The sequence below is a fragment of the Oreochromis aureus genome, linkage group 5, assembly GCF_013358895.1.
Source record: "Oreochromis aureus strain Israel breed Guangdong linkage group 5, ZZ_aureus, whole genome shotgun sequence".
NCBI classification, from domain to species: Eukaryota; Metazoa; Chordata; class Actinopteri; order Cichliformes; family Cichlidae; genus Oreochromis; species Oreochromis aureus.
The window spans coordinates 35,875,675-35,903,560 of record NC_052946.1 but is presented as its reverse complement, the minus strand read 5'-3'; the positions used below and the strand labels follow the sequence as shown (position 1 = coordinate 35,903,560).

General features: G+C 41.4%; 1 protein-coding gene across 2 annotated transcripts; it reads right to left on the bottom strand.

The window, feature by feature from the left end:
* Positions 1-81: 81 nt before the first annotated feature.
* On the bottom strand, positions 82-27,620 carry LOC116320746 (zinc finger E-box-binding homeobox 2-like). Of its 2 annotated transcripts, XM_039611752.1 has the most exons (9): positions 27,356-27,620; positions 8,220-8,504; positions 6,675-6,884; positions 5,752-5,948; positions 5,427-5,538; positions 3,632-5,148; positions 3,020-3,203; positions 1,790-2,440; positions 82-1,680 (listed from the first exon to the last, which is right to left on the bottom strand). In XM_039611752.1, exons 1-8 carry the CDS (start codon positions 27,411-27,413, stop codon positions 1,791-1,793), a joined length of 3,213 nt encoding a protein of 1,070 aa, XP_039467686.1. In that variant the 5' UTR covers positions 27,414-27,620; the 3' UTR covers positions 82-1,680; position 1,790. The 2 variants fall into 2 exon arrangements, with proteins under 2 accessions (XP_039467686.1, XP_039467687.1); XM_039611753.1 differs by having other exon boundaries at positions 82-2,440; positions 5,752-5,945.
* Positions 27,621-27,886: the final 266 nt, after the last annotated feature.

Below are 27,886 nucleotides of genomic sequence, written 5' to 3'. Positions count from 1 at the left end.
GAAACCAGCCCAATTTTGGGCCACATCGCGAGGTTATACGTTTAATTTGAAAAATAAAGGAAATGAGAGGATCTGCTGAAAAATGTCTGTACAGTTTTATTACAAATATCCACAAACATGCAAAAAATATATATATATAAAAGATAATACAAATATTGCATGAGTGCTAGGAAAAAATAAAAAACAGTACTTGATATAATGAAAAGTGTGCAGACATTGAGGGAAAGTAAAACTTTTTTTTTTTCGCTCACTTTTTTGGCCCAAAAATATCAGGTAAGGAACTATGCAAGAGCAGGGTGACACTTGGCGTGTCACATATGCATATCTTTGACGATAAATACACACGCACACACACACACACACACACACACGAATGTATTATGACCAAAAAAAGCGTCTTTGGCCCAAGGTATGCATGAATGCTGCAAGCTTAGTCACACCTCATGCACCACCGTCTTATCTCATCGTAGCAAGGCTTTGTCGGATTACTCACAGTGTCAGAGTACATCTGAGGCACTTTTCACGTTGAGTACACTGCAGTCAGAAGAGGAAGTTAAACGCTCATGTATGTGTCCTGAGTCTTGACCCTCTTGCCACACCTCAACAAACAGCCACAAAGTGTGACACATTATTATTATTCAGAAGGTGTGAAAACATGCTGAGGCACATGAAAATTATTACGAGAAATGCCCGACATTTCAGCACTGAAGGAAATCAAGCCACTCCTTGTAATTATTACATGTACAGTGCGACAGTGCAAATTGTATTTGCTTGCTCTTGGGAAAAACCCCAATGGCTGACTTCATCTTTGCCCCTTTTAACCTCTCATGCAGAAATGTAGAAATGACTGTCCTCAAGCAAGGTGTACACTTTTAAAGGTGCAGTCCGCTGCTTTTGGTTTTAAAAAAAATAAATAACTACCTCCCACTTCTTCCTCCCCCTTTTTTCACTTCTTACTCTTGGTGATTAGTTAAAGCCACAGAGCAACATAGTTAACCTGAAACCTTATAATTTCACAGCATAAATGACAAGAGCCCTACAATATAACCTGTACTATACATACTCAAGCAATCACTGGCTTTGGGACAAAGGACTAACTGCATGTGCATCTCAGCTGAAAACATGTTACAGTTATTGCTAATTCTTAAAACAGAGGTAAAGATTTGCATCAAATAAAAGGATAGTAGAAACTGAAAGTTATTTGCACTTGAGAATAAATATACTAACTCGACATCGTGGCAAATCTGCTTGTAGCCTTTAACTTCTGGCCTTGATGCCACATTAAATTAAGACCAGATGTCTTTCCATCCTGCTTCCTTCAAGCTTCTAAGGCCACTCATTGGTGTGAATCTACATGCAAACAAATAAAGTACAAAAAAAAAAGTCAGCTGAATCCTGGATTTAGAAGGACAAAAAAAAGCTTTTTTTGTTGTTTTTGTTGTGCAACAGTCAGCAGCAGCAAGCATGTAAAATAGACAACATCATATCTGGAAATGTGACATGACCTCAGACTAGTCAACCCATTTTTTTAGAGGTTCTGAAAGACAACAGAAAGGAAAAAAGGCAAACATTATAGATACATCAAGTCTATTTTACAGGATAACGCTTTGAAACTCGTATTCTCACATACATTTGATTGATGGCTTTGTCCTCTATAAGGCCATGCATCCTTTGACAGTTCTGTGCATTTTGTAAGATAAGTAAATAACAAAAATCAGTCTTTATTACATATGTAAGAAAAAAACCAAGTCTTAATAGTAAATGAGTTTTAATGGCTGGTTAAAATCACCTTAAGTTTTAATTCTGGGTAACTCTGTTAAATCCAAACTCAGTTCACATTTGTCCAAGTCTCCATTCCTGTCCTCGGTGTCTCTGTCCCAGGTTTGGCTCTCTGTATTGTCAATATGATCTTGCATGTCATATCTATTTCTCTCACTCTGAACTCCATTCTCACCTGCAGGTGATTCTTGTATGGGGTTACCTCCCAGCTCCTCTGCTGGCTCTGGCAAATTCACATCTGCCTCTTCTTCACGGTCATCGCAAACTCTTGCTTCCCCTTCTTCCTCCTCCTCCTCCTCCTCCTCCTCCTCTTTGAGAGCATCTGGCGCTCCATCCAGACTGGAATCACTGAGAAAAGAGTGCGGAGTTTGGGTTTCATCCAGTGAGAGAGGGGCGTCTTCAGAGAGGCGTCCCACAAGACTGTTGCCCGCTCCCGGTGTGAGAGGCATGTCATCTTGGTCTTGGTCTGGATCCTGGTCTTTGCTGCAGTATGCGTAACGGTGGTTCATGTGCTGGGAGTAAGAGCCAGAGTGGGAGAAGCGTTTGCCACACTTGTCACATTGGTAGGGTTTCTCTCCGGAGTGCAGTCGGCTGTGTTCAATCAGATGGTGCTTATGCTTGAAGGCCTTGTTGCAGATCTTACACTCGTGAGGACGTTTGCCTGCAATGAACACACAAAGCGTTTCTATTACTGAGTTTGTGTCTGACATAAGTGTAAAAACCAGTTGACGTTTGTGATGAAGAACTAAGAAAGCTTTGTAAAGCTAGAGAAGCGGTTGTGTACATTTGCATCAAGACTGGAAACAGGAAAACTGTTTGCCTGGCTCTGTGTAAAGGTAACAAATTCTGATTTATCGCTCTACATGCTATGTTTTTTCTTTCCTGTGTGCATCCTGCGAGAAATAGTCTGACACATAACCCCAAAAAAACCCACAATGTTTCTTCCTGAGATTCAACCGTTTCACTTTGTGAAATTTAGAGGTATTAGCATGTTTCTGGACAGTCATGTTAGCTGGGCCACTGCACCATTTCTATCATGTTAACAGCTGTTGGCCTTAGCCCCATATGCACCTTACAGACACGAGAGTTGTGTTAAACGTCAGCAAGAAAGCTAATAAGCATCTTTTGAATAATTTCAGACTATGTTTTGAATTTTTTTAAGCGATAGCACCAATAAGTGGTACATATATATTACAGGAAATATCACATAACAAGAGCAGGCCATGCGTGAGTCACAGACCTGTGTGCTCGTATTTGTGGCGAAGCAATGAGCTGCTCTTCTGGAAAGTTTTTTCACAAATATCACAAGCGTAAAGCCCCTCGTCTGTCTTCTTCAGTCTCTTTCTTCCCGGCCCTCCTTCTCCATCGAACCCTTCGTCGATGAGTGAGAGATAGTCCAGAGCACCACGGTTCAATGCCTCGCCCTGCAGGAAAATGATAGCAGTTATGCATATATGTACTAGTGGGGAAAGTTTATTTGGTAATTTTTTTCATCTCCCCAAGATACAGCGGTAGTAACAACCACAAAGGCATTTTGAGACGGATGTTTGTGTGTCTGTTTTTCTGTGGAAATGCTTCGCGTACACTATAGTGTAACAATTTTACCAGATGGAGTCATAAAACTTTACAGGTGTGTGCTTGTCACAAAAATGAACCCTGAGTTCAAAGATATATGTAGTGTGATTCATGAATGTAGTAGGAGTTTAATATCTGCTCAACTGTTGCTGATGTGACCGCCAATTCAACGTTTTATAACATGAGATCATCTAAGTATTGCTCATGTTTCACTTTTGTTATTTATATAACATCTTCCACAAGTATACATTACACACCCCGCAAAAGCTGTGCTCACCATTAAACCTTGTCTCTCCTGATAAATCTTTTTCAGTGTAGCCTCTGCATCTGCCTCCATCATGTAGGCTAAAGGAGAGAGAAACCCCGGGGTGTTGGCCGTCTGGTTGAATGGAATTGACGTGATGCCTTCATGCCCTGAAAGCCCCACACCAGCCTGGCTGAACATTGGAAACCCATTGTACAAGGAACCTGGAAACACAGGAGCTCCGGCCACACTGAAGACCGGATGCGAATGCAGGGGGAGGTGTGAAGTTGGACTTGGTCTACCAAGCTGCTGGGTCCCAAGCTCCCTCCTCTCTCCTCTGCCTGAGGTGCCATTAACAGTTTTGTTCCTACTGCTCTGGTCAGAGAGCTGCTTGGGCAGGGAGAGGTCCAGAGGTTCGTTCTGTGCAGACCAGGGGTTGCTGGTTTCTTTCTGGGGTGAGGACAGTTCAGGAGAACAACTTGTGAGGTCAAGGCAAGCAGGAGAAGTGAATCCTGAGGACAGAGCTCGTTTCCTGCCTCGAGGTGATGACAGCTCTGGGGAACGGTGTATCAGCTGACTTGGGTTGCCCTTTTCCTGGCTCGTCCAGTGCACTCGCGAAGACAGGATGTTATGGTGAAGCTGTGGGGGCGAGTGCATTGCAACCAAAAGGTGTTGTGGTACAGCGTGCCAGTTGTGCTTCTGCGATGGTGACTTATTTCCAGAAAGGCCATTTGTCACTTCACTTAATTTGCTGTTTTCTGGTTGGAGGACAGATCTTGGAAAGAATATAGAAGGTGATGACGGGGCTTTACTGCGAAAACCGTCGGGTACCTCCGCTGCTTCTCTGTTGAGCTGACAGAGGTGGCGCTCATGATGCAGAAGTGCAGCCACACTGGAGAAATGCTGCGAGCACCAGCGACACGTTATCCCAAGAACACCCCTCTCTGGTTCACCCGATAGCGTGTCTCTTCTCCTGTCAGGTGAAACCTTTCTTTCATGCGATCCTCCGTTCTGATGTGCTCTTCTTTCCTCTTCATCTCCTCCTTCTCTAACAAGATCTTCATCTTTCTTTACATCTCGTTGAAACATCTCCTGCACCATATGCTCAAATTTGGTCCCAGAGTGGAGATAAGGCAGTAGACTGGTCCCTTTTAGCATAGTGGCCCTCAAAGAAAGCTCTGACGGGTCCCATATCCTCGCCAGGTCTGACGCACTGGACAGGCTTGCGGTGCTTTGATTGAGATCCTGCAGTGAAAGCTGAAGTGGATCCACTGGTACTTGACCCAGAGGCCTGGTATTATCTTGGTTCTGCAAAACCAGCACCGAGCCCTTTTCATTACTGCTTCTACCCCCACCAGCAGAGGGAGATGTTGGAAATGAGTGGGAGTAGGAGCTTTGGCTGTGTCCATTAAACACCCCGCTGGCTCCTCCTGGGTTTCCTCCTCCATGCCCGCCACCACTAAGGCACTTTTTACTGCTTAAATGGGAGCTGTAGGAGCCAGAGTGAGAGAAGCGTTTTTTGCAGTTGGAGCACTCGTAAGGTTTCTCTCCTACAAGATGAGACACAAAGTGGAGGCATTAGTGTCAGGATGCCAAAGAGTAAATTGAAAAGAAAAAAAAAAAAACCCTTTCTGCGTGGGTGTGATCTTTTCGCATTTTTCACAAGTCTCTTGTCCTGTGATGAATTATACTCGTTTCCTGTCAACACATCAATTTGGGTATAATTTTATACCATATAACTTGCAAAATAAGTAAGGGTTAGCGATAGAGTGGAAACAATAGCAAATTGATGGGTGAGTACAACTGTTTTGATGTTATTTTGTCTCACCGCTGTGGATGCGGAGATGCTCTTTGAGGTGGTGTTTGTACTTGAATGCTTTCCCACACTGCAGACATTTGAACTTCCTGGTCTCCATGCCTTGGTCCAATGTCATGGCACTCTAGGGCGACAGAACATTGTAATCAGTTTTAAACTACAGCACAGATACTCGGCTTCTTTTTAGGATGTGAAGACGTAAGGTTGCCACTTCTGTGGATACACAGTTGCAAATTATCGCCTTATAGCACTACATAAATGTTAATAAAACATTTTTAAATGAGTCGTTGCGGTTATGAAAGAAATTTAGCTTTGAGTTTCTTTTTGTTCTGCTCACCTTGTCCTGCACTGGGTTGTGAAGTGCTAGGTGCCGCTCCATCTCCAGCCTAAGGGTGGCAGTGTATCCACAGAGCGGACAGACCATGTGCCCCCCCTCCCTGTCTGGACAGTACTTGACATGGTCCCTCAAAGAAGCTCCTCGAGGATATACCCTGCTGCAAAATGGGCAGGCCTGCTGGGCCCTGCCTACATCTGCTGACAAGAAAAAGGTGACTTTGTTTCTTTTAATAGATCAGTGACAGTGTTATATAGTTTCATTTAATATACCCATCTATTTTAGAAGCCACAATATAAATACTCTCAAGATTGAACTTTCCTAGGACGCATCTTAAATAGAAAAGCAGCTGACAGTATATCAGCGGGCATATAAGGCACTGCTCGTATTCTACTTAGTACAAGCAAGGTGACCCAAATAAATAAAATAAATAATCATCTGAATAAATTAAGAAAATATAAACACATCTAAAAAACAAACAAACAAAAAAATATGATAAAATACAATTTTTATAAATGCAATTAGACAGTGAGCTTGGATGCGTGCTTTAAAATACTCTACAGCTGCCACTTCTACAGAATAAAATTTTGTGAGATTTAGTGTTATATTTATTTATTATTACATATTCAAAAGCAAGTAAACAGAACTGTGCATGTACAAATTACCTAAGCTGAACTATGTAAATTACACTCTCACTTTGCTAACCTTTAACCTCAAACTAGCGGATATATAAAAAACCAGTACTTTTCTTTTTCGTTTCTGAGAATTACATTAGCATATATGATCTGATATATGTTATCACTGCGATTTACTGTCAGCCTGCAGCTGAGTGGTAACCGCCTGTCTCGAGAGGAAAAAGTTAGCATAAATGAATAATTAATTAGGTTCTTGTTGAGCATCATTGCAGCTGTGGCACTTTGGCCTACCTGGTCCCTCAGGTGAGCAGTGCTGAGCACCTGGCGACCAGATAGCAGGAGGCAGGTCATCGTGGCCTCTGCTCGGGCGGTACACAGCTGCCGTGCCATTATGGTTCAGGTGATCCAAGAAACTAGCTGAGGCAGAGGCCTTCCTCAACTGAGCCAGGATTTCATACTGGGACAGGTCCTCCAAGGCATTCTGGGAGTCTGAACTCTTACCTGCAGGGAAAGTGATATGCATTGGATATAGAAAAATATAGGCAACTATGAATTTATACACATGCATTTGTAACTGAAGGTTAGGACTTGATTAATCTGTTGAGATGTGTTTCTGCTCTATTGGCTATTTTAACAGAAGAACACCAGCATGGGTACAAGGTTTGCTTTTTATTTAGTTGATTACCTAAAGTAGAATTAAGATTTCTTTTTTCAGCAAAAGAGGCAGCCGTTTATTTAAAAAAAAAAAGATGATGTGCAACAAAAAGACCCCCGTGTGATTCCTTTGAAGATGCAGATTGATATATTACCGTTCCTGGGTTACCCAAAAGCCGGTGTCGGTGCTTTCTCTCTGAGTGTGCGTGTGTTGTCGATGAAGCCGCGTGTGCGCGCAGACTGAACATCAGTTGCCAACTTTCACTGTGTAACTGAATCTAAGGGGACTAAACTGTTTATGTGAAGACTGACAGATGAAACAATAAATGTAGGGAACTATTTGGCCAGATATGAAGCTAGATTTAAAAATTCTTTGTGATTCGTGCCCTTGAGCAGAGTGACAGGCAGAGAGAAAAAGCCACAGATGTACGCGAAGAAGAGACGGCGCCTCCTATCACAACTCCAGCCAATCAGCTCGGCTTAAAAGCGACTTTGAGAAAGATTTTTCAAATGTTTGCAGATGTTGGCATATTTTGAGCTGTTTTTTAATGTGGTGAAGGGAAGAGCCTGTGCGGTTGAGCGTTGTAAAAACTCTGCTTCGCCTTCATCAGGCAAGGCCAAATCACACGAGGCGAGGGAGCTAAGTGATTGTTAGTAGGCAAGCCGCGTGAGCCTTTGATCTCTCCTAAATAAAAGGGAAAGCCTCACGTCGCGCAGTTCTGATTTCAGTACCGTAACGTCACCTCTTTGATGCATGGAAATATTGTGACATTGTGTGGGATGAGTTCTTTTGTCATGCTTTCAGAAGGCTGCCTTTTCAAAGAGAAGAGTGAAAAAAAGGAACAGCTTGTAGGGAAGGCATGGTTTCACGAGGAGCTGATATGAAGGTGTATCTACAGGGCTCTGAGAAGCATCATGAGACTGGTGGTGTGTTGCATCAGAAAAACACACAAACTTGTTTACACATACAGTAGTGTTAAACACCCCAGCAGCAGCAGCAGAGGCTTCAGTTGTTTCATACATATAGAGTATATGTACATTTTGCAAGCATAACTGATTTGCTGTGTTAGCCTGGGCTTAATTCTGTGGAAGCAAATGCAGCAATATTTTAAAGCTCAGAAAATATGGAATTAATTTAAAATGGCAAATGAGGCGCAGCTATTATGTAAGCTTATAACTTACAGTACATCCTCAGCGGGTCCTGGTCTCCCTCCCTTTCAGTGGACATGAAGGATGCGTCCTCTGTGGCCTTGGCCTCTGACTCCACCTGGCCCCAGCAGTTCCTGCTGCCGGGGCTGAGGCTGTGCGGCCGGGTGGACTGAGCAGGGCTGCCGGGCTCCTCTGTCCCCTCGCTGGGCGTCAGGCTCGTCTTATCCAGGCTCTCCTGGCAGTCCTGGGGCTCCAAGCTCCACAAACCCACCTCATCCTCCCCCTCAGATCCCAGTGAACTCACTTGGTCAGCATCAACTGCAAAAAGATGAGACAAAAGTCTCAATTTGGACGCAGGACTTCATTTCTCAATTCGGCAAACCATCAGTGTGCGCATTAATTCTGAAATGTTGCGCTGAAATTTCAGTTTAAACAGAAATATTCTGCGCACGTCTGTTTATTGAGACACCACTTACTATTTTTGTGCCGTCCAAATCAATAAACGTAATTTTTTTAACCATCACTCAAAATGCAACGACATGTGTTACTTATCATTTCAGATGGCATTCAGCGGGGTGAGCTACAGATTATTACTAATGAAGACCAGAGACAATGCTCCGCGATTAAATAAAAATATGTGAGGAACTGAAACCAAACAGGGGAGAGAAACACGAGCAAAAATTCAAAAATGTTTTGCAAATTTTAACAGTCCAAAGGGGGGCAAACACAAAATGCTGTTGTTATTTATTGTAGTTTTTCCAGTTGTTTGTTTGTTTGCATTGTTTCTCGGAAAGTAAGATGAATGACACTCTTGTCATTTTTAAGTCGTTCAGTTGTTTCTCATTATGAGACACTTCGCTTGGTTTTTTGTGGTTTGATGTGCGGTTTATGATCAATATAAGTAATTTCTGGTCAGTCTCCAAAAAAGATAGTTTGAGTCTGACGCAACTGAGAACAAAGTGTGGCTTTCATTTTGAAAATAAATGAAAGAAAGACATGTTACCGTACCCTTAGAAAAGACATATAATATACAAATGTATTAAATTAAGGCCACGATCAAACATAGCATTTTGAATGGGTTTATTTAATTATTCCATCTTTCTGTTATTGGGAACTATTTAAATATAAAATTACTTTAGTAAATTTTTTTATGTCTAAATTCATATTTAGATCACTTGATGGTGCGTTGTGTGACAATGCAGCAGGAATGTAGGGGAGCAGTAAGAAGAAAAGACACATAACATATCGTAATTTAAAAATGTGCCCTATGTGCCCAGAATGGAAAGGCGCATTACTTTTTCCCATGGCAAAGACAATAAATGACAATCACAAACACATGCCTTGGATTTCAGCTGTAGGCTCTTATTTCCAAGGCTTTTTTGAGGACGCTCTGTTTTTTCCTCTCTGATTAGCAATATCTAATCACAACCGAGTAACGACCCTGTACGACAAAGCCAAACCGTTGTCGAAGGGTGCGCAAGGGCCGTGCCGGCACACAGAGGGCTCCATCTTCAAAAATAAGGATTCTGATTTGCAGCATTTCAGCCGTGCCCTAACTTTTCTCTTTACTATTATAGGAGTGCCTTTTTTTAATAAGATCAGAAAGAAAATAAGGTTTCGCAGCTCATTAAATTTCATGAAACACCAACAAAGTTTATTCATTAAACTGTCAAAACAACACTCAGTCACTCTTGAAAGATTTTCATTTTTGTTTGAGCCGCTCCAACAACACTCACACTGGCTGATGGACACAATAATTTATGAGTGCTTTGCTTTCAACTCATCTGCACATCAAGCTACAGCCCACAGCTCGCAGTGACACAAGCCAGTGACTAAACAATGACTACGGGAGACATTTTAGAAAAACCTAACTCATCAACTTTACAGCTAGAAGAAACAAACACACACAGATAACACACACACACTCACTCACTGTAATACTGAAAGCGCATGAGGGGGTTCAGTACTATGGAAGGGGGCAGCCCACAGTCACAAACACCTAACGCATACTTTACACATATTCCTTTGATTAATGCTAGCTAATCTCAAAGTGGAACACCTACATGTGTATCTGTTTGTATCAGCAGGTTGTGTGATCTGCCCCAACTTCACTACACCAGGGCACTGAGCGCAGTCAAGCGAAATTCTGGTTCATCCGAGGCGAGTCAACCAATGCATGCTTCAAGCATTGCTGCTCCACAAAGGTGGAAAGGAATGACTTGCTTTTATGGGGGCAACGAAACCGGTCATTAAACGTGCTTTACTGTAGCAGGCACCTATGAAGATATGCGATGCGGTTAAAGGCGGCCCATCGGGGCTGCAGGAGACTCGGGGATGATAGGACGTACCGCTGGGACAAAAATGAGGAAAATCTGGTCTGGATTAGCATCAAATTGGCTCTAATTTTCTCTCTCATAACACTGAGTGACACTCAGTCTACATGTGCTGTCATTAAAGCACACCGAGCTGGATGGTTTTCATTATCTGGCCTGTTGATTTATTTATTTGGATGGCAACCGCATCCTTCAAATATTTTTTTGTTGGAGCAGGACAGTGAGATATTTGAACAGCGTGAGAGTCCCAGCATTGCCTGCTAAGTAGACACTAGGTACAGAGGAGTGTAAGAGTAATGGATGCACGCAATCTGAGCATCATAAGAAAGTGTAACTCGTAAAAAGAGAAAACACACAGCACAGCACAGCAGAAAATAGTACACAGCCATTGTGCAGGAACTTTAGTGTGCGTGGGAAGAATGTGACTCATATCCAGACTGTGCTGCATCATGCTTGACATTGTCGATCATTCTGTCTTCAGGGGACTGATTCTGATCGTTTGACAACAACAGTGTGTTCAGATCACACACTGGAGTGCTATTTTAATCTGTCTGCTGCTTTCCCTGCATGTCAGTGACAGAACGAACATCTGAAAGATTGGTGGCCTGACTGCCAGAAACACGTCTTTTTTTATAAATCCTGGCACGCCAGTCAGAACACACATTGCTGTTCTGGTTGTCCCGTGACGTGCAGTCCATCTTGAAATTCGTCTTAAGCCTAAAAAGTGAAACTTCAATCATTTTGATTGTTCCCAAAGAAAAAGGGAGATAATGCCTGAACCACTTCATAAGCACAAACAAAGATTTTACAAACCATCACATTAAAGTTCCAACAACAACAACAAAATCTGACATAAAGAAAAAAAAATCATGTTAGCTCTGAGAAGTGCACACAGTCTCAGTGCTGGCCTAAATCGGCACTGTTTATATACCCGAGGGCATCTCCTGTACAACACCATGCTAAACTGCAGTTTATTTTACGACGCACACATGTGATCTAGTATTGGCTCAGTAATTATGTGGCTAAATGGTAAACACGCAATAATTACCTTGAAATTACCTTGTTTGTTTCTTCTGGTTTTAAATGGCAACAAACAAGGTCAAGCCCAATTTACCGCCCAATGCAAATGTTCCCATTCTCATGTTGATTTTCACCATTTAAAAATTAATACTTTAAAGAAACAGTAAAATAATTTAATGTTGTTAATGATGTTCAGTAGATTTTTACTGCTCAGTGGGAGCAGAGATTCAATAAAACTTACTTTTAGGGAAATATTTAAGTCATGTTGGTGGTTGTCATCCAACTGAAAATGGTTACTTCTTTTAAAGAGTGTAAAAGCTCTTGTCTGGATTTTATATAAATGCGAGTACGAAAAAAGGTTGTGTTGTCATTGTTGGTATATTCACAAATCAAATATCTTATGACAAGCCTGGTATTAAAATTAGTTTTAAAAATATAAAATAAAAGTCAATATCAGAAATTAATTTTAAAGAGCTCAATTTAGAGCTTGATCTTGAATATACTCCATTTATTTAATTTTTGGCTGCAAACTTTGAATTTATTTTACTTTATTACTTTTGAAAGATTTATACCAAATCACAAATCAAGGAAACATTTTTACAATAATCAGAAAAAAATGATGATTTGACGCAACACATGTAAATGTAATATGAGTCATGACACAGTCACATGGTGCCAATCCCACATTAAAATGACATCTAATGCATTTCAGTACATTACTGTACAACATGTAGGTGGTAAAACTGTCAGAATCAACATTCACACAGCTGAACACACAAAATTAAAAGCGTAGCTCTCCGCCATTTCTGTAACACACACTAACTCTGATTAAATATATATATATACACGCATATCTAAATATACTGTGTGTATTATTATAAAAAATGATATGGTCAGTGTGTGAAATAATGCTTCTCCAATCCTGGTAAATTTGCGATGAGTTCACAGGTGTCAAAAGAAAACACAACACTTGCTATTTTGAACTCAATAAATTACCACATGAGGGTCATGGACGCCCACATGCTAAACGAGAAACTAGAGCAGGAAGATGTCTGTATTGCCATTTTACAGTACCTATGAGAGCAGCTCAAGCGAGGTAGGTCCATGTTCATCTGCACAGCACGCTGGTGTCGATAGCGATTACCTCTGTTTAAGAATACATCGCAGAAATCAAATATGCGCTTAAAAAAAATTTCACTGTGGCAGCTCTCCTATTCATACCTGCTGTCTGACATTCGCACAATGAGTCAGGGGAGGACCGCAACCAAGAACAAACACCTCCCACCTGATCTTCATCTAAGCAGCAATTCACATTCTCTCTTTGACTCTCGGGGCAAGGGCTCCTACTGATTGTGGCACCTTGGCCTGCTTTAGTTACCTTCACAACACTGAGTGGAAAAAAAAAAAATACATGCTGATCCCAATGTGCCAGACATGTCTTATGCCTCTGTTATGATACTAAATTTCATGCCTGGCAAAAAAGAAATCAATGTTTCCATATTGCAGATTATTAAGATGTTGGATAGCAATAATATGTAATGTAATAAGTTTAAAGGCGAGCTTAACTGAATTTTCATCTCAGAAGTTTCCTCATGTTAGTATGCAACTCTTAATTTCAAATCTTCCACATGTTTTACAGATAATATAATGAGGGCTGACAGCAAATTGAAGATTAAATGCTCCAAATTGCATGTTAACCAGTAGGAATGGTGGTAATGTAATGTTTTGCTGCACTTTTACTGCATTTCTGTGGCCAGTGAAAAGGAAGTGCAAACATTCTTGTCTAATGATGGTGAAAATAACCACAAACACATTGATATGAAAGTCTGTGTTTAACAGTCAACTTTTAATTTAACTTGATTGCAGTCGTATCTTTGCTGGTTGGCAGCGAGCCACACAAGCGCAAGCACGCACGCACACACACACACACACACACACACACACACACACACACAGAAAAAAAAAGTCTGCAAATGGCTTCTGGCGAGAACAAGACTGAAAGTGTGACACACTGATAGGGATTGTAAAGGTCATATTAGTGTGGAGGAAGAGATGCTTAAATGTGATGTGTGGTGCAGTATGTGATTTTGCATTCTTGCAGTGTGTTTGGTACACAGCGTTGTGGTGCGTGTTAGAGAAATGGGGTGACAACTTGCCTTGCACAGACACCAGTGCAGGAGAAAGATTACTGCGCACAGCGTAAACTACACTAACGGCAAGACAGAGAGAAAGAAGAGGTTGTTCTGAAAGGAAGAGATAAGAGAATAAGAAAAGAAGAGTGAGGAGTTGATAAGAAAATTGAGAGAAAGAGACAGAAAGCAACAGTGTCAAACTGTCCCTGACACAAATCCTCCAACTGATGCTGAACTGTGAAAACACGTTACAGAGGGAAATTCCCTCTGCAGACACACATAAACTAAGTTACAAACATAAGTTGCGGGCAAAACGGGGAACAAGACCAGCTCGCTGTGTCAGAAAACTGCAATACGATCAAACACAGCAATAAACGTGTGTGTGTGTGTGTGTGTGCTTGTGTGTGTATATGCACAAACCTTAAAAGAGTATCTGAACTGCAGTCTGAGATAGAAAAGTGGAAGTCCATGCAATGCCACAGCAGCACAGTCACAGCTCTGTGCTTTAGATGTCCCACTTATTAAGAGACACCACCCTCTCAGAATATCGAAAAAAAAAGGAAACACCACCACAGAATTTGCAGTCGAGGGTCAACATCTGCATTTGAAAGACACAACAATGAGCTTAAGAGCTAATTTCCTTAAAGCCGATTAAGGCGACGAGAAAACAGAACGGCGTTGAAATTTTGCACACCAAGCATTGACCTTTAAATTGACAACAAAGATGCTGTATTGAAACTATTTTGCCTTTGTTCAGCGTGGTTTTTAATGATCCGGTTCAATTAGGGCCCTTGTGACACAAAAATAGAATCCCTTTTGGCATTTTTATAGCTTCAAAGGCACTGAGCCATTCAGTGATACTAACAAAGTTGATTTGTCAACAAGTTATGCTTTTAGTGTGACTGCGCTGGTGTTAGTTTCATTATTCACATATGAGCTCTCGGTTCAATTTCAGAGGACGCTCAGCAAATCAAAGTACAGCCCCCAAAAACGCCTACTGTAACACACATTGTCGAGCTGTACGCAGCTCTCGTGGCTGCTTTGAGAAGGCCAAGGCATTTGAAAATCAATTGATATCAGTATTACTGATCTGTTATACTTTATCAACATAACACATCACTGCGCCAAACAGACCACATGTGCTTAATGGAAACCTACTCTGATGCGAGTTCAAACAGCTTAGAGATTAAACCAACAGCAAACAAGCAAAAATAGTGTACGCCAGGGCAACCGAGCAAGATGAACTGTGCTTACTGTAAATTACTGTAGTTTGCCGGTAACTTAATCGGCCTAATGGCCTGCTGTTGTCACTAGCTTTCGTCGTCAATCCAAAACACATGTTTTTTTTCCTCTTTTCTACATCTGATCGGTCTCATCTCCTCCTTCGCGCTTCGTCATGCGTCCCGCATATCTATGCTTAGATTCAGCACGCTCTAAATAATGAGGAGAATGTGTGAATTAATGACTGGTGACTATAGCAGTCTAACTGTGTGTACAGAGGTTAAAACACGTCTGATTTGCTGCTGCAGCACGATGACGCCATGATAGAGAGTCAAACATCAAGAAAGGTGAAAAGAAAGAGGAGTAGTCAGAATGAGCAGTGACAGGAAAGCCGTCCAGATAACTTCTATTCTAATCACACCGCAAAGGTGCACTCGCGCCGGCTAAGCGGTGAGAAAAGTGTGACTCAATTTGGAGGTGCATTACAAGAGACAGTGTGAAGAGGGACCGGCACTCTCAGCCCCACTTGTACAGTCCCACCCAGCTATGTATTCTTAGATTGTGGTGAGTCAACTGTTGACTTCCATGATATATTTTTGTAACCTATAATGATCTTATATGATTTTAAGCACAGAGTTGACAGCTGCTTTAACAAGAACTTAAAAGTTAACAGCTTTACAAGTTTCAGGAAGAAGGGATATAAATCATTGAGTGTCTCAATAGAACAATTTCTATCCTCTAAGATGGATCATGTCGCTTTGTAAAGTATGCTGTTTTAACCTAGTTATAGACAATGCACGCATAACCCGAAACAAATCGCAGAGGCACCTTGCCATTCTGGGTTAGTCACTCTGTGTGTTTTCATGAATGCTGAAGGAACAACAGAGCAGGAGGTAAATTTAAAAAAAGCAGAAGAAGAAGAACAAGAGGAAGAGCAGCACCTCTGCCTCACATTTCAGCCCCTGCGTGCAAATAAAAAGCCAAATAAATGAGCCCTGAAAACAATTAAAACAACTTGAGTTAAAAATGACTTGAGCAAATTTTGCGGTTCATCGAACAGAATCACATTGTTTTTTGCATTATGTATGCGAAAATGTAGCAATCAGTTTTCCTCTTTGCAAAAATGAGGCAAGGTGTGGTATGAAGAGGTGTGCAACAAGGCTTTGTGGTTGTCTGTCGTCTTCCTTTGGAGGTTTCCTGTATGCTGCTGCCTGCATGTTTGCCACCGTGTTTACCTGTCCTCCCGACCACCGCAGTGACATTTATCAAAGAAAACAATGTTACCTTGACTGACACAGACTTTTACCTTCAAAGCAAAAGAGGTTTCTGCATCAGTGACCCTCTTTTTGCAGTGCTGCATGCCACACAATAAAGAGAAAGAGTCAGATGTAGAAAGCTGTATTATATGCTTAATAGAAGTTTTTTTTTAAAAATATCTCTCTCTATATATATTAGGAACTAGAGCAAAAGGTAAAACTGCGCATTTATGTAACATATATATTTAAGTCCACAATATTCACTGTTCACAGGAATTGACCCCAGTTGAGCTTTTGTAGGCCCGTTCTCATTGTTTTCTTTCCAAAATGATAATAAGGCCCAGATGAGACAATCAGAAAGTGACCTACTAAAGTTAGAAAGTGACACACTGCCACCATCATTCTGGACTTCCCAACTTTGTCAGGCTAAATTGCCCTTTTTGACTCACTTGTGTCAGTGACTCACCGCTAGTGGCAAGTTGACTTCACAACTGCATACATGCTGAGTGTGAGAGCGTGTTTGTGTATGCATGAATTAAGCTTTGCTGCCATCGCACTCTGTGTGCATCTGCTGCAACCCAGAACAGAGCTGGTGAGAAAGGTTAGCTCGGTTAGAGGAACACGTTATTTCGAGTTGGCCCTTCGCCTCCTCCTGTGGCGCGGTTTCCGTGTGCCGAGGGATCGGTACTGGAATGCAGAAACGGTCACGGGGGGACCCACGCGCTCACCACATTGTGAATCAAAACCCAAACTGTGCTTCATTAGACTCCTGTCATTGCAAAGACTCTCACACCACTCTATAAATATCCCAGTCTGCCCCCTCCAAATTTGTTTTCCCTCTTTTTTCTGACACATGAAAATGCTCAGGGACTGTTCCAGACTTCAGATGTGGCTCTTTATTTTGTACGTTGGCGCAAGAAACCACACAATAGTGGCTCCTTTTGAATATTAAAACATTCCCTGACGGGGATACAAAGGTTCTGAAGTTTTTTAATAGGGATAAACACTAAATAAAACTTCTCTTTGAGCTTAACAGTTATGCAATGTGGGATTTGGTTAGTTCAACTCAAGCAGCAACTTTGAGTTACTCACTCCATGAGATTTGTTTTGAGGGGGAAACAAGTATGTCTGGTATCCCACTGACTTAAAACATCTGTATATAAGATGTGTTAGAGGTGTTTTGCATGATTTAGTATTAAGAAAAGATCAAAATTCCTTAATCTGAGCACTTAAAGCAGATTTAAAACACAATACACTTCTGAGGAACCCACCCCATTAAGTTCTAAAAGATCAGAACACAGCCCACAGTGGTATTCGACACTGCAGAAACACACTGAGCTGCTTCTACAGCTGACAAAAGGACTGATCAGCTTCACGTTCAAAAGTGAAAAATAGTAGAAAAAGTATAAAATCCAATATCATGGCATCATCAAGCTCTGTAATAATACATTTTCTTCTGTTAAGACACAGCCTGTTGATGAGACATACCTAACATACACATGTGGCGCCATCCTCTGGCCTACGTTGGCATTACAAATTCCCCAAATGAGCGATTATGACACACCAAACTATCAACTATCAAGTGACAAAATGTGACGTCATCACAGCAAAAAGAAAAAAAACGTGCCGCTCTGCCTTTATTTTTTTGCCTTTCTCTAAATTGCACACGCCCGTGAACAAACTCGTCTCCCTCTCTGCCCCTGACCGTCGGCCCCTCTGCTTTCTTTTGTCACTTTTTCTGTCCTTGAAGCACGCACACGTCAATAGATGCAGATAAAAAAGAAAAGCACACGCTATTAAACTGGTCGTTTTGTGGTTACGCAGTTCTCATTAGTAAGATTTATGAATCATATTGCATATTAATTTACACACATGCGAATACTGGTTGCTTTCCACTTGATACGGCACGTATGTGCGAGAGTGTGTGTGTGCTGTTGTGCAGAAGAGGCCTGAAAACCAACTCCTTAAAAAAGAAACTAATTAAAGTCACAGAGAAAAAATGCAAAGGCAGCAGAACCACACAAGAAAGTGTGTGCATGTCATTACTGACCTGGCCCACGTTTTAGAAAAAAGAGGCAAGAAGAGAGAGGAGAGAGAGAGTGTAAAACCTCAACGAGTGAAATAATGTGCATAAAAAAAGACTCAACAAGGAAAACGTTTAAAAAGCAAACTTGGGGAGTTTAAGAGGATCTTTGATGTGTATCAGAAGAGGAAAGCAGCCTTGCGACTGGGACGACAGTAATTTTAAGTCAAAGCAGAAGGCTAGCTGACTGGCTGCCTTACTGGCTGCCTGGCTGACTGCCTGGCTGACTGACTGTGGTCTTTGATGGCGCTGGCTGTTTGAAGTGGTTTTCGGGGGATGGGAGCAGCGTGTGGTGTCAGTGGGACAGGGGAGGTACTCGGGGAGGAGGGGGGGGGGACATGATGGCGACCGTACAGGGGGAGCCCGGGTTGGGTGGAGCAGACGACAGAGAGACGGAAAGAGAGGAGGATCAAATGAAGAAAAGTAATGGATAAAAACGGGAAAGTGAGATATGTGGTAACGGCGATACAGAAGAACCGAGGGGATGATAAAGAGCAGGAAGAGAGAACCAACGACAGAGGGGAATGAGGGGCGACAGTAAAAGTTTAAAATCTGTGGAGATTGACAGTTAATGAAGTCACAAACGTAAAGCTTTCAAATCTCAGCCTCGTCCCAGGATGAGGCCTGGACACATTCGCACCTACCGATTACTTGTATCATTTAAGTGATGTTACCTCCCTCTGATAAGCTCCCAGGGTGCCTTATGACTTATTTCCCCTTCCATCCCTCCTGCAGTGCTGCACACATGTACTCTATAATCATAACTACGCTGCTTCCCTGAGGTACCAAAGTTGACTGGGCAACTAAAAAGGAAAAAGAAATTGATTTTGTACAGCTTCAAAATGTTTTTTTTTTTTTTTAACTCTTTGACTTTCCATTTTTCTTTTATGAGTAACCGGCCCTTGTGATTAAAAACCTTCCCCGTTTTGGCAATTTTGCAACCTTTCACATACCACGAGAAATTCTGCAAAAAAAAAGATGAGATAAGACTATCTAGTAGACTGTTACATGATGATAAATGAGAGATTGAACCAATACATGCTGCACTGCTTCCTTTCTAGCCCAAAATACATCCGGTGTATGTATCATGTTCTTTATCATACCTGAGCTTAAGCCTAGTTTGCATGATCTCATACTGTATAATTCTAGCATGCATCTTTGCTCTACGTGAGGCAAGTTTGACCAGAGTGTTTTGGACTGACCAAGTCCGAAAACATGGCGTTTAAAAAACATACGGTTTTGCAAGAAGGGGCATCTCATTACTTTTCTAAGATTTCCAGTCGTGATGTTATCATGTTTACTCCTATGTATGCAAAATCACTTGACTGATAAAATGAATTTTTGCTGTGCAGAGGAAATGCATTCACCATCTCTAAAGTGTCTGATGGAGAGGCTCTGGGTTTCTTCCACTTGCAAAAGAAACCCAAAGAGTGAGCTAAAGGGAGTTTGATTGATATCAGCGTTCCTAATACCTAAAGCCTCGACTGTTACAGGTGGGCATTCATTCCACAGGTGTGGAATGTGTTTACTCCCTACCAAGTGACTGTGTGTGTATGTGTGTGTGTACACCAGAGAGATTGATGTGCAGGGCAGATATAGGTGGTACCAGGTGATCACAGGTACAGGGAGAGAGAGGGAGTTGAACTTTCCCATGCTTTCTTGTTGTCAGTCCTGGCTTGTTAGAAGGCCCTTTTGTAAAGAGGTACTGCGGCGTGGAACAAAGAGTTGTAAATCAGGAGATTTCTCTGTAAACAAAATAACTTTTTTTTATATGTTTTGCATTTTAGATGAAAGCTTTAGCTCTGGTAAAAGATATTCTCACTAATAACTGAATTTAATTGGATAAAAAAATTGAGTTATCAGAAGAAAAACCACTCACAGATTACCTGATGATAAAAGTATTCCTTAGTTACAGGACTAGTCTGGGTATTTCAAATGTGCAGTACTGTGCAAAACTCTTTAGCCACCCCTCATTTCTTAAATTTTGCATCCAGGGAGCCACACAAAGCCAAACTCTGGGCTTTCTGAAGGTCTATCAGTGTTGTTTTACTCAGTTTCAGTCCTTGCACCTGACCATTTTTTAGAGGAATGCTTTTTTTTAGGCCGCTAATGAATCATTCAAGCAAAACAAAGGTCACTAACTGAAGTGTTATGTTTACACATAACAGACAACTTAGCAAAGACACAATTATAAATTGTATTTTTAGACACTTTGTTTCTAGTAACAAAAGCACATAATTTGTTCTGATTTATTTAGCTGAATTGGCAAAAGAGGGCCAAAAGTAGCACATTCTGAAAGAATAATATTTTTTCCACTAATGAGGTGATTCCCAGAGAGCCATTAGCTGAAAACTTTGCATATCTTGGCGTGGTGTGCAGTGTGTCCTGAAAAAACATTTTTCAGAAACTGGACAAGAAGAAAAGAAGAAGTGACAGCCCGGAAAAGAACAAAACAAGCAAAAAAACCAAAACGTATGCATTAACTGTTCACTGAAGCCTGATCAGAAGTGGACTAAGAGCGTTCTTAAGAAAGGGAAACAGGGAGACGAGGCTGAGGTAGGCAAGAACTGGACTGATAGTCTGTGACAATAGGACAGAGGTACAACAACGATTGTCTACGGTGGAGGCTCTGTCATGGTTCAGGTCTGGATTTCAGTCAACGGTGTAGGGGATAGGGGTTATATTATAAATTATAAATGCAGAAATATTTAGTCAGATTTTGCTCCACCGTGCAATACCATGTGGAAAGCACTTGGTTGGCAAAAACATTTTTCAGCATGACAACAAACCCAAACACACTGACAATGCAGTAAAAGCATACCTGGATAGAAAACACACAATGCAACACTATCAGTTATGGACTGGCCTCCTCTGAGCCCGGAAACAGTTTGGGATCATCCTGACAGAGATCAGAACAAAAGGAAGAAACCTCCAAAGAAGAGCTTTGCATGTACTCCAAGAAGCCCGGAGACCTTTTCCTGAAGACTACTTAAAGATTTACAAGCCTACCTAAAAGATTTCAGGCTGTATTGAGAAATAAAGGTGGTTATAAAAAATACTGACCTTCAAGCTTGTTAGAATTTTTCAAACTATCTTTCTAAGCTATATATATATATGTATATATATATATATATATATCTATATATAAACACCCAGCACGCCCCTGCGGGCGGTTTTATCCTTCAAGCTCGGGTCCTCTACCAGAGGCCTGGGAGCTTGAGGGTCCTGCGCAGTATCTTAGCTGTTCCCAGGACTGCGCTCTTCTGGACATATATATATATATATATATATATATATATATATATATATATATATATATATATATATATATATATTATTTCGTTTATATTTGCTAATGTTTCAATAAATTGCTGCACTTATTTTGCATTTTCTAGCAAAAGATAAAGAAATGTGTGGTGGTGCAAGACTTGTGCACAGTACTGTAGCATTTACACCACATAATAATGGCACATTTTAAAGCTACATACACAATTAAAAAAAAAATTAATTAAGCTGGATTTATGGTTTTTATTCAGAGAGAAGAATTTTGGGAATTTAACCAACACAGAGTTTATGCAGACAGAGTGACATTTTTTTTAAAAGGATAAAATAAAATGCTAAATATAAAAAAAGCACAGATGAGAGGCAAAGACAAGCTGCAGAGGAAAGTTTTCCTTGTTATTGATTTTGTTGTTTTGAACTTGGTTTTCCGTTGGCAGGAGCCAGGCTAAAAGATCAACAATGGCATGAACAAGCTCATCATATTTTTGACACTGCCCCCAGGTCATGGTAAACACAACAACAAAGTTTTGAGTAACACATAAGCAATACCAAAACAGCACTAGGGTAAACCACGGCTCCTTTAATTGCTTTTACCAATCTTTATGTACTGTAGACTCGCTGCTTGCAGTTCAAATGCACCACGTGTTTAACCTATCTATTGCAGTACTGTGGTAATGAAACAACATTTGTAGTCACCAGAAATATTCATATATTCATATATTATATTCATCGATATATAATATAGATGAATATATAATATTCATCTTAAAAACATTAACAACCCCCCGAAAAGCAAGTAAAAACCACCGAGTGTTAAACTGATGAATCCACAGATGGTGTTTTTTGGCCGGTGTGATGTGGCCTCGCCTTAGCGGTGATCAAGGCAGAGCCCACAAATGCTGTCCATCTCTCGACCTCATATCAAACTATTCCTCATTCAATCTCCTGCCCTGCTTCCTTTAAATACTGGCATGCTCTCAGCCAGCTGAGGGGGCCTTCCTGCCTGCCAGGCTGCTCTCATTTCTCTCCCTGTCTCTTTTTCTGACTCTCTTCTCTCTTTCTCTGCCACCCATCTGGCCCTTGTAATACATGACAGCTGAAGCAGGGTTTCCAAATTTAATTTGAGGTGTGATAAAAACAGCACATATCTATAAAGTGTGTGCAGAGAGCCTGCCTATCTGGATAGTTTTAACCTCTTTTTTCTCTCAAACATGTGCAGCATATCAAACACACAAACGCAGGCTGCCTGCAGTAAAAGAAGATCCACAAATAGACTTGATGTTGAAGAGCAGTGCCAAAGCAATGTCAACCAACATAATAATAAGACTGCAAATGTACTGAAGGTAATCGATTTGCAACATCAGGGTATACAGTGTGTTAAACTATTTTATCTCGAATGTGAAAATACAGTTGTTGTTAAATATGTGATAAGTACATGCCCAGTCACCTATATATACACACACACGCACAAACACATACACATGCATACACACCTCATATGCTTTGCGGCCAGCAGTGTTATCTTACAGTTGAAACATGTGTGATCCACAGACATACACTCACTTCTCGAGTTTCCGTCTACCGAGGCCTCTTCATAACTACAATGGAGTTGCAATTTTTCTACAAAGGAATCAGAGTGGTGCAGTTTGAATGAAACCCTCATTACTGCAAGCATCTCCCAGCGATTGGAAATTAATTGCATGCTTTCTGTTGCCATACCCTGAAAGGGACGCTTTTGTAACAGCTGAAAAAAATTGGAAGAAACCATGGCACTGCATTAATTAATCATTGCAGTGGCAACATTTTCCAAGTAATCGCTGCTGGAGAGGATCCCTGCCATGGCAGTCATGCGGCATGAACGTACAGTAAGACATGAGACTGTTTTGGCTTGGTAGGAAACATCAGAATGAGCAATAATTGAATGAGCATGTTTAAAAATTCCAGAGGGACTCAATCAAGGGATTCCCCATTTCTGCCGTGTAGATCGGGTATCAAACACGCAGAGCGAGGACGGGAGAAATCTGTGACACTTGGAGCTGTGGGAACGTTTGAGAAACAAACAAGGAAACGCTTAGATCGTCCTTGATCCGTCGCCCATCGTGACTCTTCTGTTTCTACCCTACACACCCCTCAAACCCTACATCTCATCTTTTAAAACCGAAAAGCTGTTTTCACTGTCTCTGTCAACCCCATCATTTCCCCACCTCTGTCATCTTCCTCTCTTCTCGTCTTCTTCTGTCCCTCCCACCCGCTGGTTCTGACGCCTGAGCTGAGCCCCTTGAAGAGTCCTGGTAATAAAGTGTGGTGCCTGAGCTCTTCATTGCTGTCTCGCTCTCCCCACCCCTCATCCCAGAGCGCCGATACATCTGCCATTAAAGTAGGCTCGGTCCAAAAGGCCCAGCCCCTCCGCTCTGTACAGTACAAGCACGTCAGCCTTTAACGTTCCAACGCTTCCCCCCACCCCCCCATTCTCTCCTTTTTTTTTCTTTTTTTTTTTTGTTGCTCGAATCCTTTGTGTACAGTGTGCTATGCTCACTGTGGCAGCGGTGTGCCAGAAAAACCCACACAAACACACGTATGCGCACACATACACAGTCAAAGACACACAGCTGGGCCCCAGCTGCATACAAAGACTGGGGTTTGGAAATCAATGAAGGAGAAAGAAGAAAGGGGGGAAAGGAGTTTAAATATATTGGCACTTGAAAAAAAGGAGAAAAATGAGAAAGGGAGAGAGAGAGAAAGCTTTCTCTTAAACAGGCACATCCACTCAACGACAGAGTGAGGTTTTTAATGAACCAACAAAACATAAAGTGCAAGGCAGCAGAACTAGATATGTTTCTGAGGGTGTGCACGGTCCTGAAAGCAAAGATTCAGTCTGATCACACGTGACAATGTTGTTCTGGTAAAAAATGGCTTAGGGGAAAGCCCAGATACAGTTAGAATAAATTATGCCAAACAAATGCAATAAGAGAAAACAAGATATGAGGAGTTGTTTCATTACGTCTGTTTTACAGAAACTGAAATAAATTCTCACAAATCTCTCTCGATCCCTTTCACTACTCTTCTTCTTCTACAATTTCAGTATCTGTGTCACTGGCTGTGTACAGAGGCCTAATGTTGAGCTAAAGGCTGTGTTCTCGGCTAATTAATTCTCGCACTCTCTCTGGTAGGTAGAGTCAGTAAATACAGGTTGACATTTTAACTGTATAGGTTTCCAGTCTTGATCGCAGGACTGTTTCCAATCTGCCAGGAATGAAAAGTTGTAATTTCCTCACATTGCTCGATATTGCTGAACATTGACGGTTTTATTGGGGTAGACAGAGACATAATCAATAGGCGCCTTGGAGAGGGAAGAAAAGTTAGTGCTTTTTCTCTTTCTTCTGGTTTGGAAGAGATCCCCAAATCTCTGTCTTATGAGTCGGGTCTGCCAAATTCATTTGGTTTTATCAAGGACCTTTAACTCCCTCCTCGCACAGCCGCCTCCAGCCCAGCACATTCCAAATCCTGCTTTAATACACATGTCTGCGCTCTAACATGAGGATGCACATGCAGCAAGCATGTTGGACGCACTCGAAAAAACTCTTTGCATGCACTGATGTGTTTGTGGCTTATACTTTGTGTAAGTACTCTGGCTGGTGCACTAACGATTCACTAAGCACTGATAATAATTACAAAAGAGAGCCTAAAAATAGATGTTTCACGGAAAACATCCATCAACATGAGTTAACGTGACTAAGCTTAATATCAATTCATAATCAGTTTCCTTTTAGTTCCTGTTCGTTTTTAACATGCCTTCAGTTCTTCAGATCCTATTACTTAATAAATTTTACTGGAAACTGACAGCAGGTGATGCTTATCTCTTCTCTACGATCACTGCAAGAATTTAAAAAAAAAGAAAAAACTGGACAGTTTTTTTCTGGTGGCCTGATAAGTGACAGGTCCTTGTCAGTAAGTGTGCTTTTTAGCTGATAGCTTTCACGGTAGCGTGATGCTGTTGATCTGTGAAACACAGTGAAGTCGGTCGACAAACTGCAACGTGACAGTCAAAGGTGAGAGCATGCGTGTGTGTGCACATGCACACACGAGTACCCGTTAAAGCTGAGCGGCCAGAGAGGATCTCACCCTGGTGACGCTCTGCTAGAATTCACACCTTTATGAATAAAATGAGGAAGCACTTAAAACAAACTAATAAACGAGCAAACCAACTCCTTACACCAGCTAGCTTTCTTGCGCTTGCATGCCAGATCTGAGGCAAACAACAGCAGTGTATGGTTTGCGATGGCTCTTAAAAGAAACTCCATCCATGTGTTTGTGTGCGCTCTTGCCCTGGTCACTTTTTGATGACAAAATATGCTCTAAGATGACAAAAAAAAAGAGCCCAAACTAACCCAACTTAATTCTTTCTATCCTGGGGATTCATTTACATTTAGAGTAATGGCTTTCTCTGCAGTGAAGTGCCAGCAGCATATACTCCATTATTATTAGCATAATTCAGAGGTTTTAGTCTAAGGTTTCCATTTGATATATTTAGAAAGGGGTTTCAAGTTAAATTTAGGGTTCGAGAAACATTCAGTGTTCAATGTTGTGGATAATTTTAGAGTCCGGGGTTAGGGAAGTAGGATTTGATTCCAACATATATTTTCAGTCCTTATTAGAAGGCTGGAAGAACAACTGTTATTTTAAATGTGTGCCTATCAGAACTCACAAACAGAAGCAAGGATACACACACCTGAAGAGAGACACACAAACATGTGCTGCCTGTTGCATGCAGAGCAGCGTCTTAACAAACTGTCTAAATACAGCATGCAGTCTTGAAGTTCCTCTTAGAACAGTTTTGGGAAGTGCATGCAGAGAGACTGACAAGATCTGAAGCCTCAAGGTCAACTGACACTTTCAGCTAATTCTTGATAATCGAGATGGATAATCACAAAAGAATTAGAGAAAGATAAAAAAATGTTAACTGTGCACCCTAGCAGAGCTGAAGAGTTGTGCACAAGGAATTTCTGCTTTGAATCACATTTAGAAAAATTATTTTTTTATTGTACATATTTTTTAATGTGTACTTTTCTTTTCTTTTTAAAAAAAATAGAGACTTTTTTAGTTGCAGGACACTAATTCAAAGCTTTTCCTTTTTCTCCAGATGCTGCACAGTCTATTTTTGACGACCAGCAGACAAAAGAATATCGAACTGCACAAAAGTTGCTGCAAACTAAAAAATCCAACAGTAAAAAATAAGGGAACTGAAACCTAGAAAGCTGCAGTGTCAGAGCAGGTTAACTTTCCGCGTGAAAAGCAACTAAACTGCGTGTCAGAGGGTGCGTACGAGCCAAGCGCACTGCACTACATAACAGGGGGACTGTAAGATGTAGTTTGACAACAAGGATTTCTAAGTAAGGAAAATAAATTAAATAGTCTATCCGACTTCATTACAGTTTGTTGGGCTGTATTCTTATAGTTCTTTGCGCTTTTTCTTTTTCTTTAGAAATGTTTTTTCTTTTTAAATCAGTAAAGAAAAGTCCAAAAGTTTTCCTTAAAAGCGAGCAGCCACAAGTTTTGGATTCCCAGGTAGAATAATCCCTGTGGTCCAGACCGAAACTGACGGTTCATCCCTGCAGATTACTCTGCAAGGCTTTCACAAGACATGTAAGGAAAAAAAGCGTCTGAAGCATGAAATTATAGTATACAGAACAGAACTACACGGGGGCAAAAAGAAAGTGTAGTTTTCATCTGGAAATCACACAAGAAACGAGCGCAGTTCTCAGTGCGGGCTCCTGCCCGCTGCAGCAACACGCCAACATCATTACCAACTTTTTCAAAAAGTTTTCGTCTTCACGCCTCTTACCTCGGTTTCTCCTGGGGTTGGCTTGTTTCCTACGCTTTCCCCGACTTTCTTCTGTCATCTTTGGGCTTTGTTTATTTTCAGGAAAAAATAAAAAGTTGTCTGGGGAGCGGTGCGACTGTGTGTCCTGAGTGGCTGCCTCGAGAATGAATGGTGTAGAAGCATCGCCTTCGGTCACAGCGGGAGCCTCAGACCTTGATGGGACTCCCACGCGAGCGAAGGCGACGAGCCGTAAGGAGTGATGTCAGCGGCAGAGGCTGGCCCTGAGGTCAGTCTTGGCATCGTAAACATACACCTTCCCCAGTCCGAGTGCTCATACAGCCTGACAGTTTAAAAAAAAAGAGACCCTCTGTTACACTTTGACAGCATATCTCGAATTTGCTCCCTTGCACCTCCTCTCTACGCCGAAAGCGACAAGGTCCTCGTTGCCTCCATCTAATGGGGAAAAATTAAACCCATACTGGCCATACTAAAATTTTTCCTCCATGCATTATCTAAAGACAGCTGCTGAGATGAATGAAAAGGTTATAAATT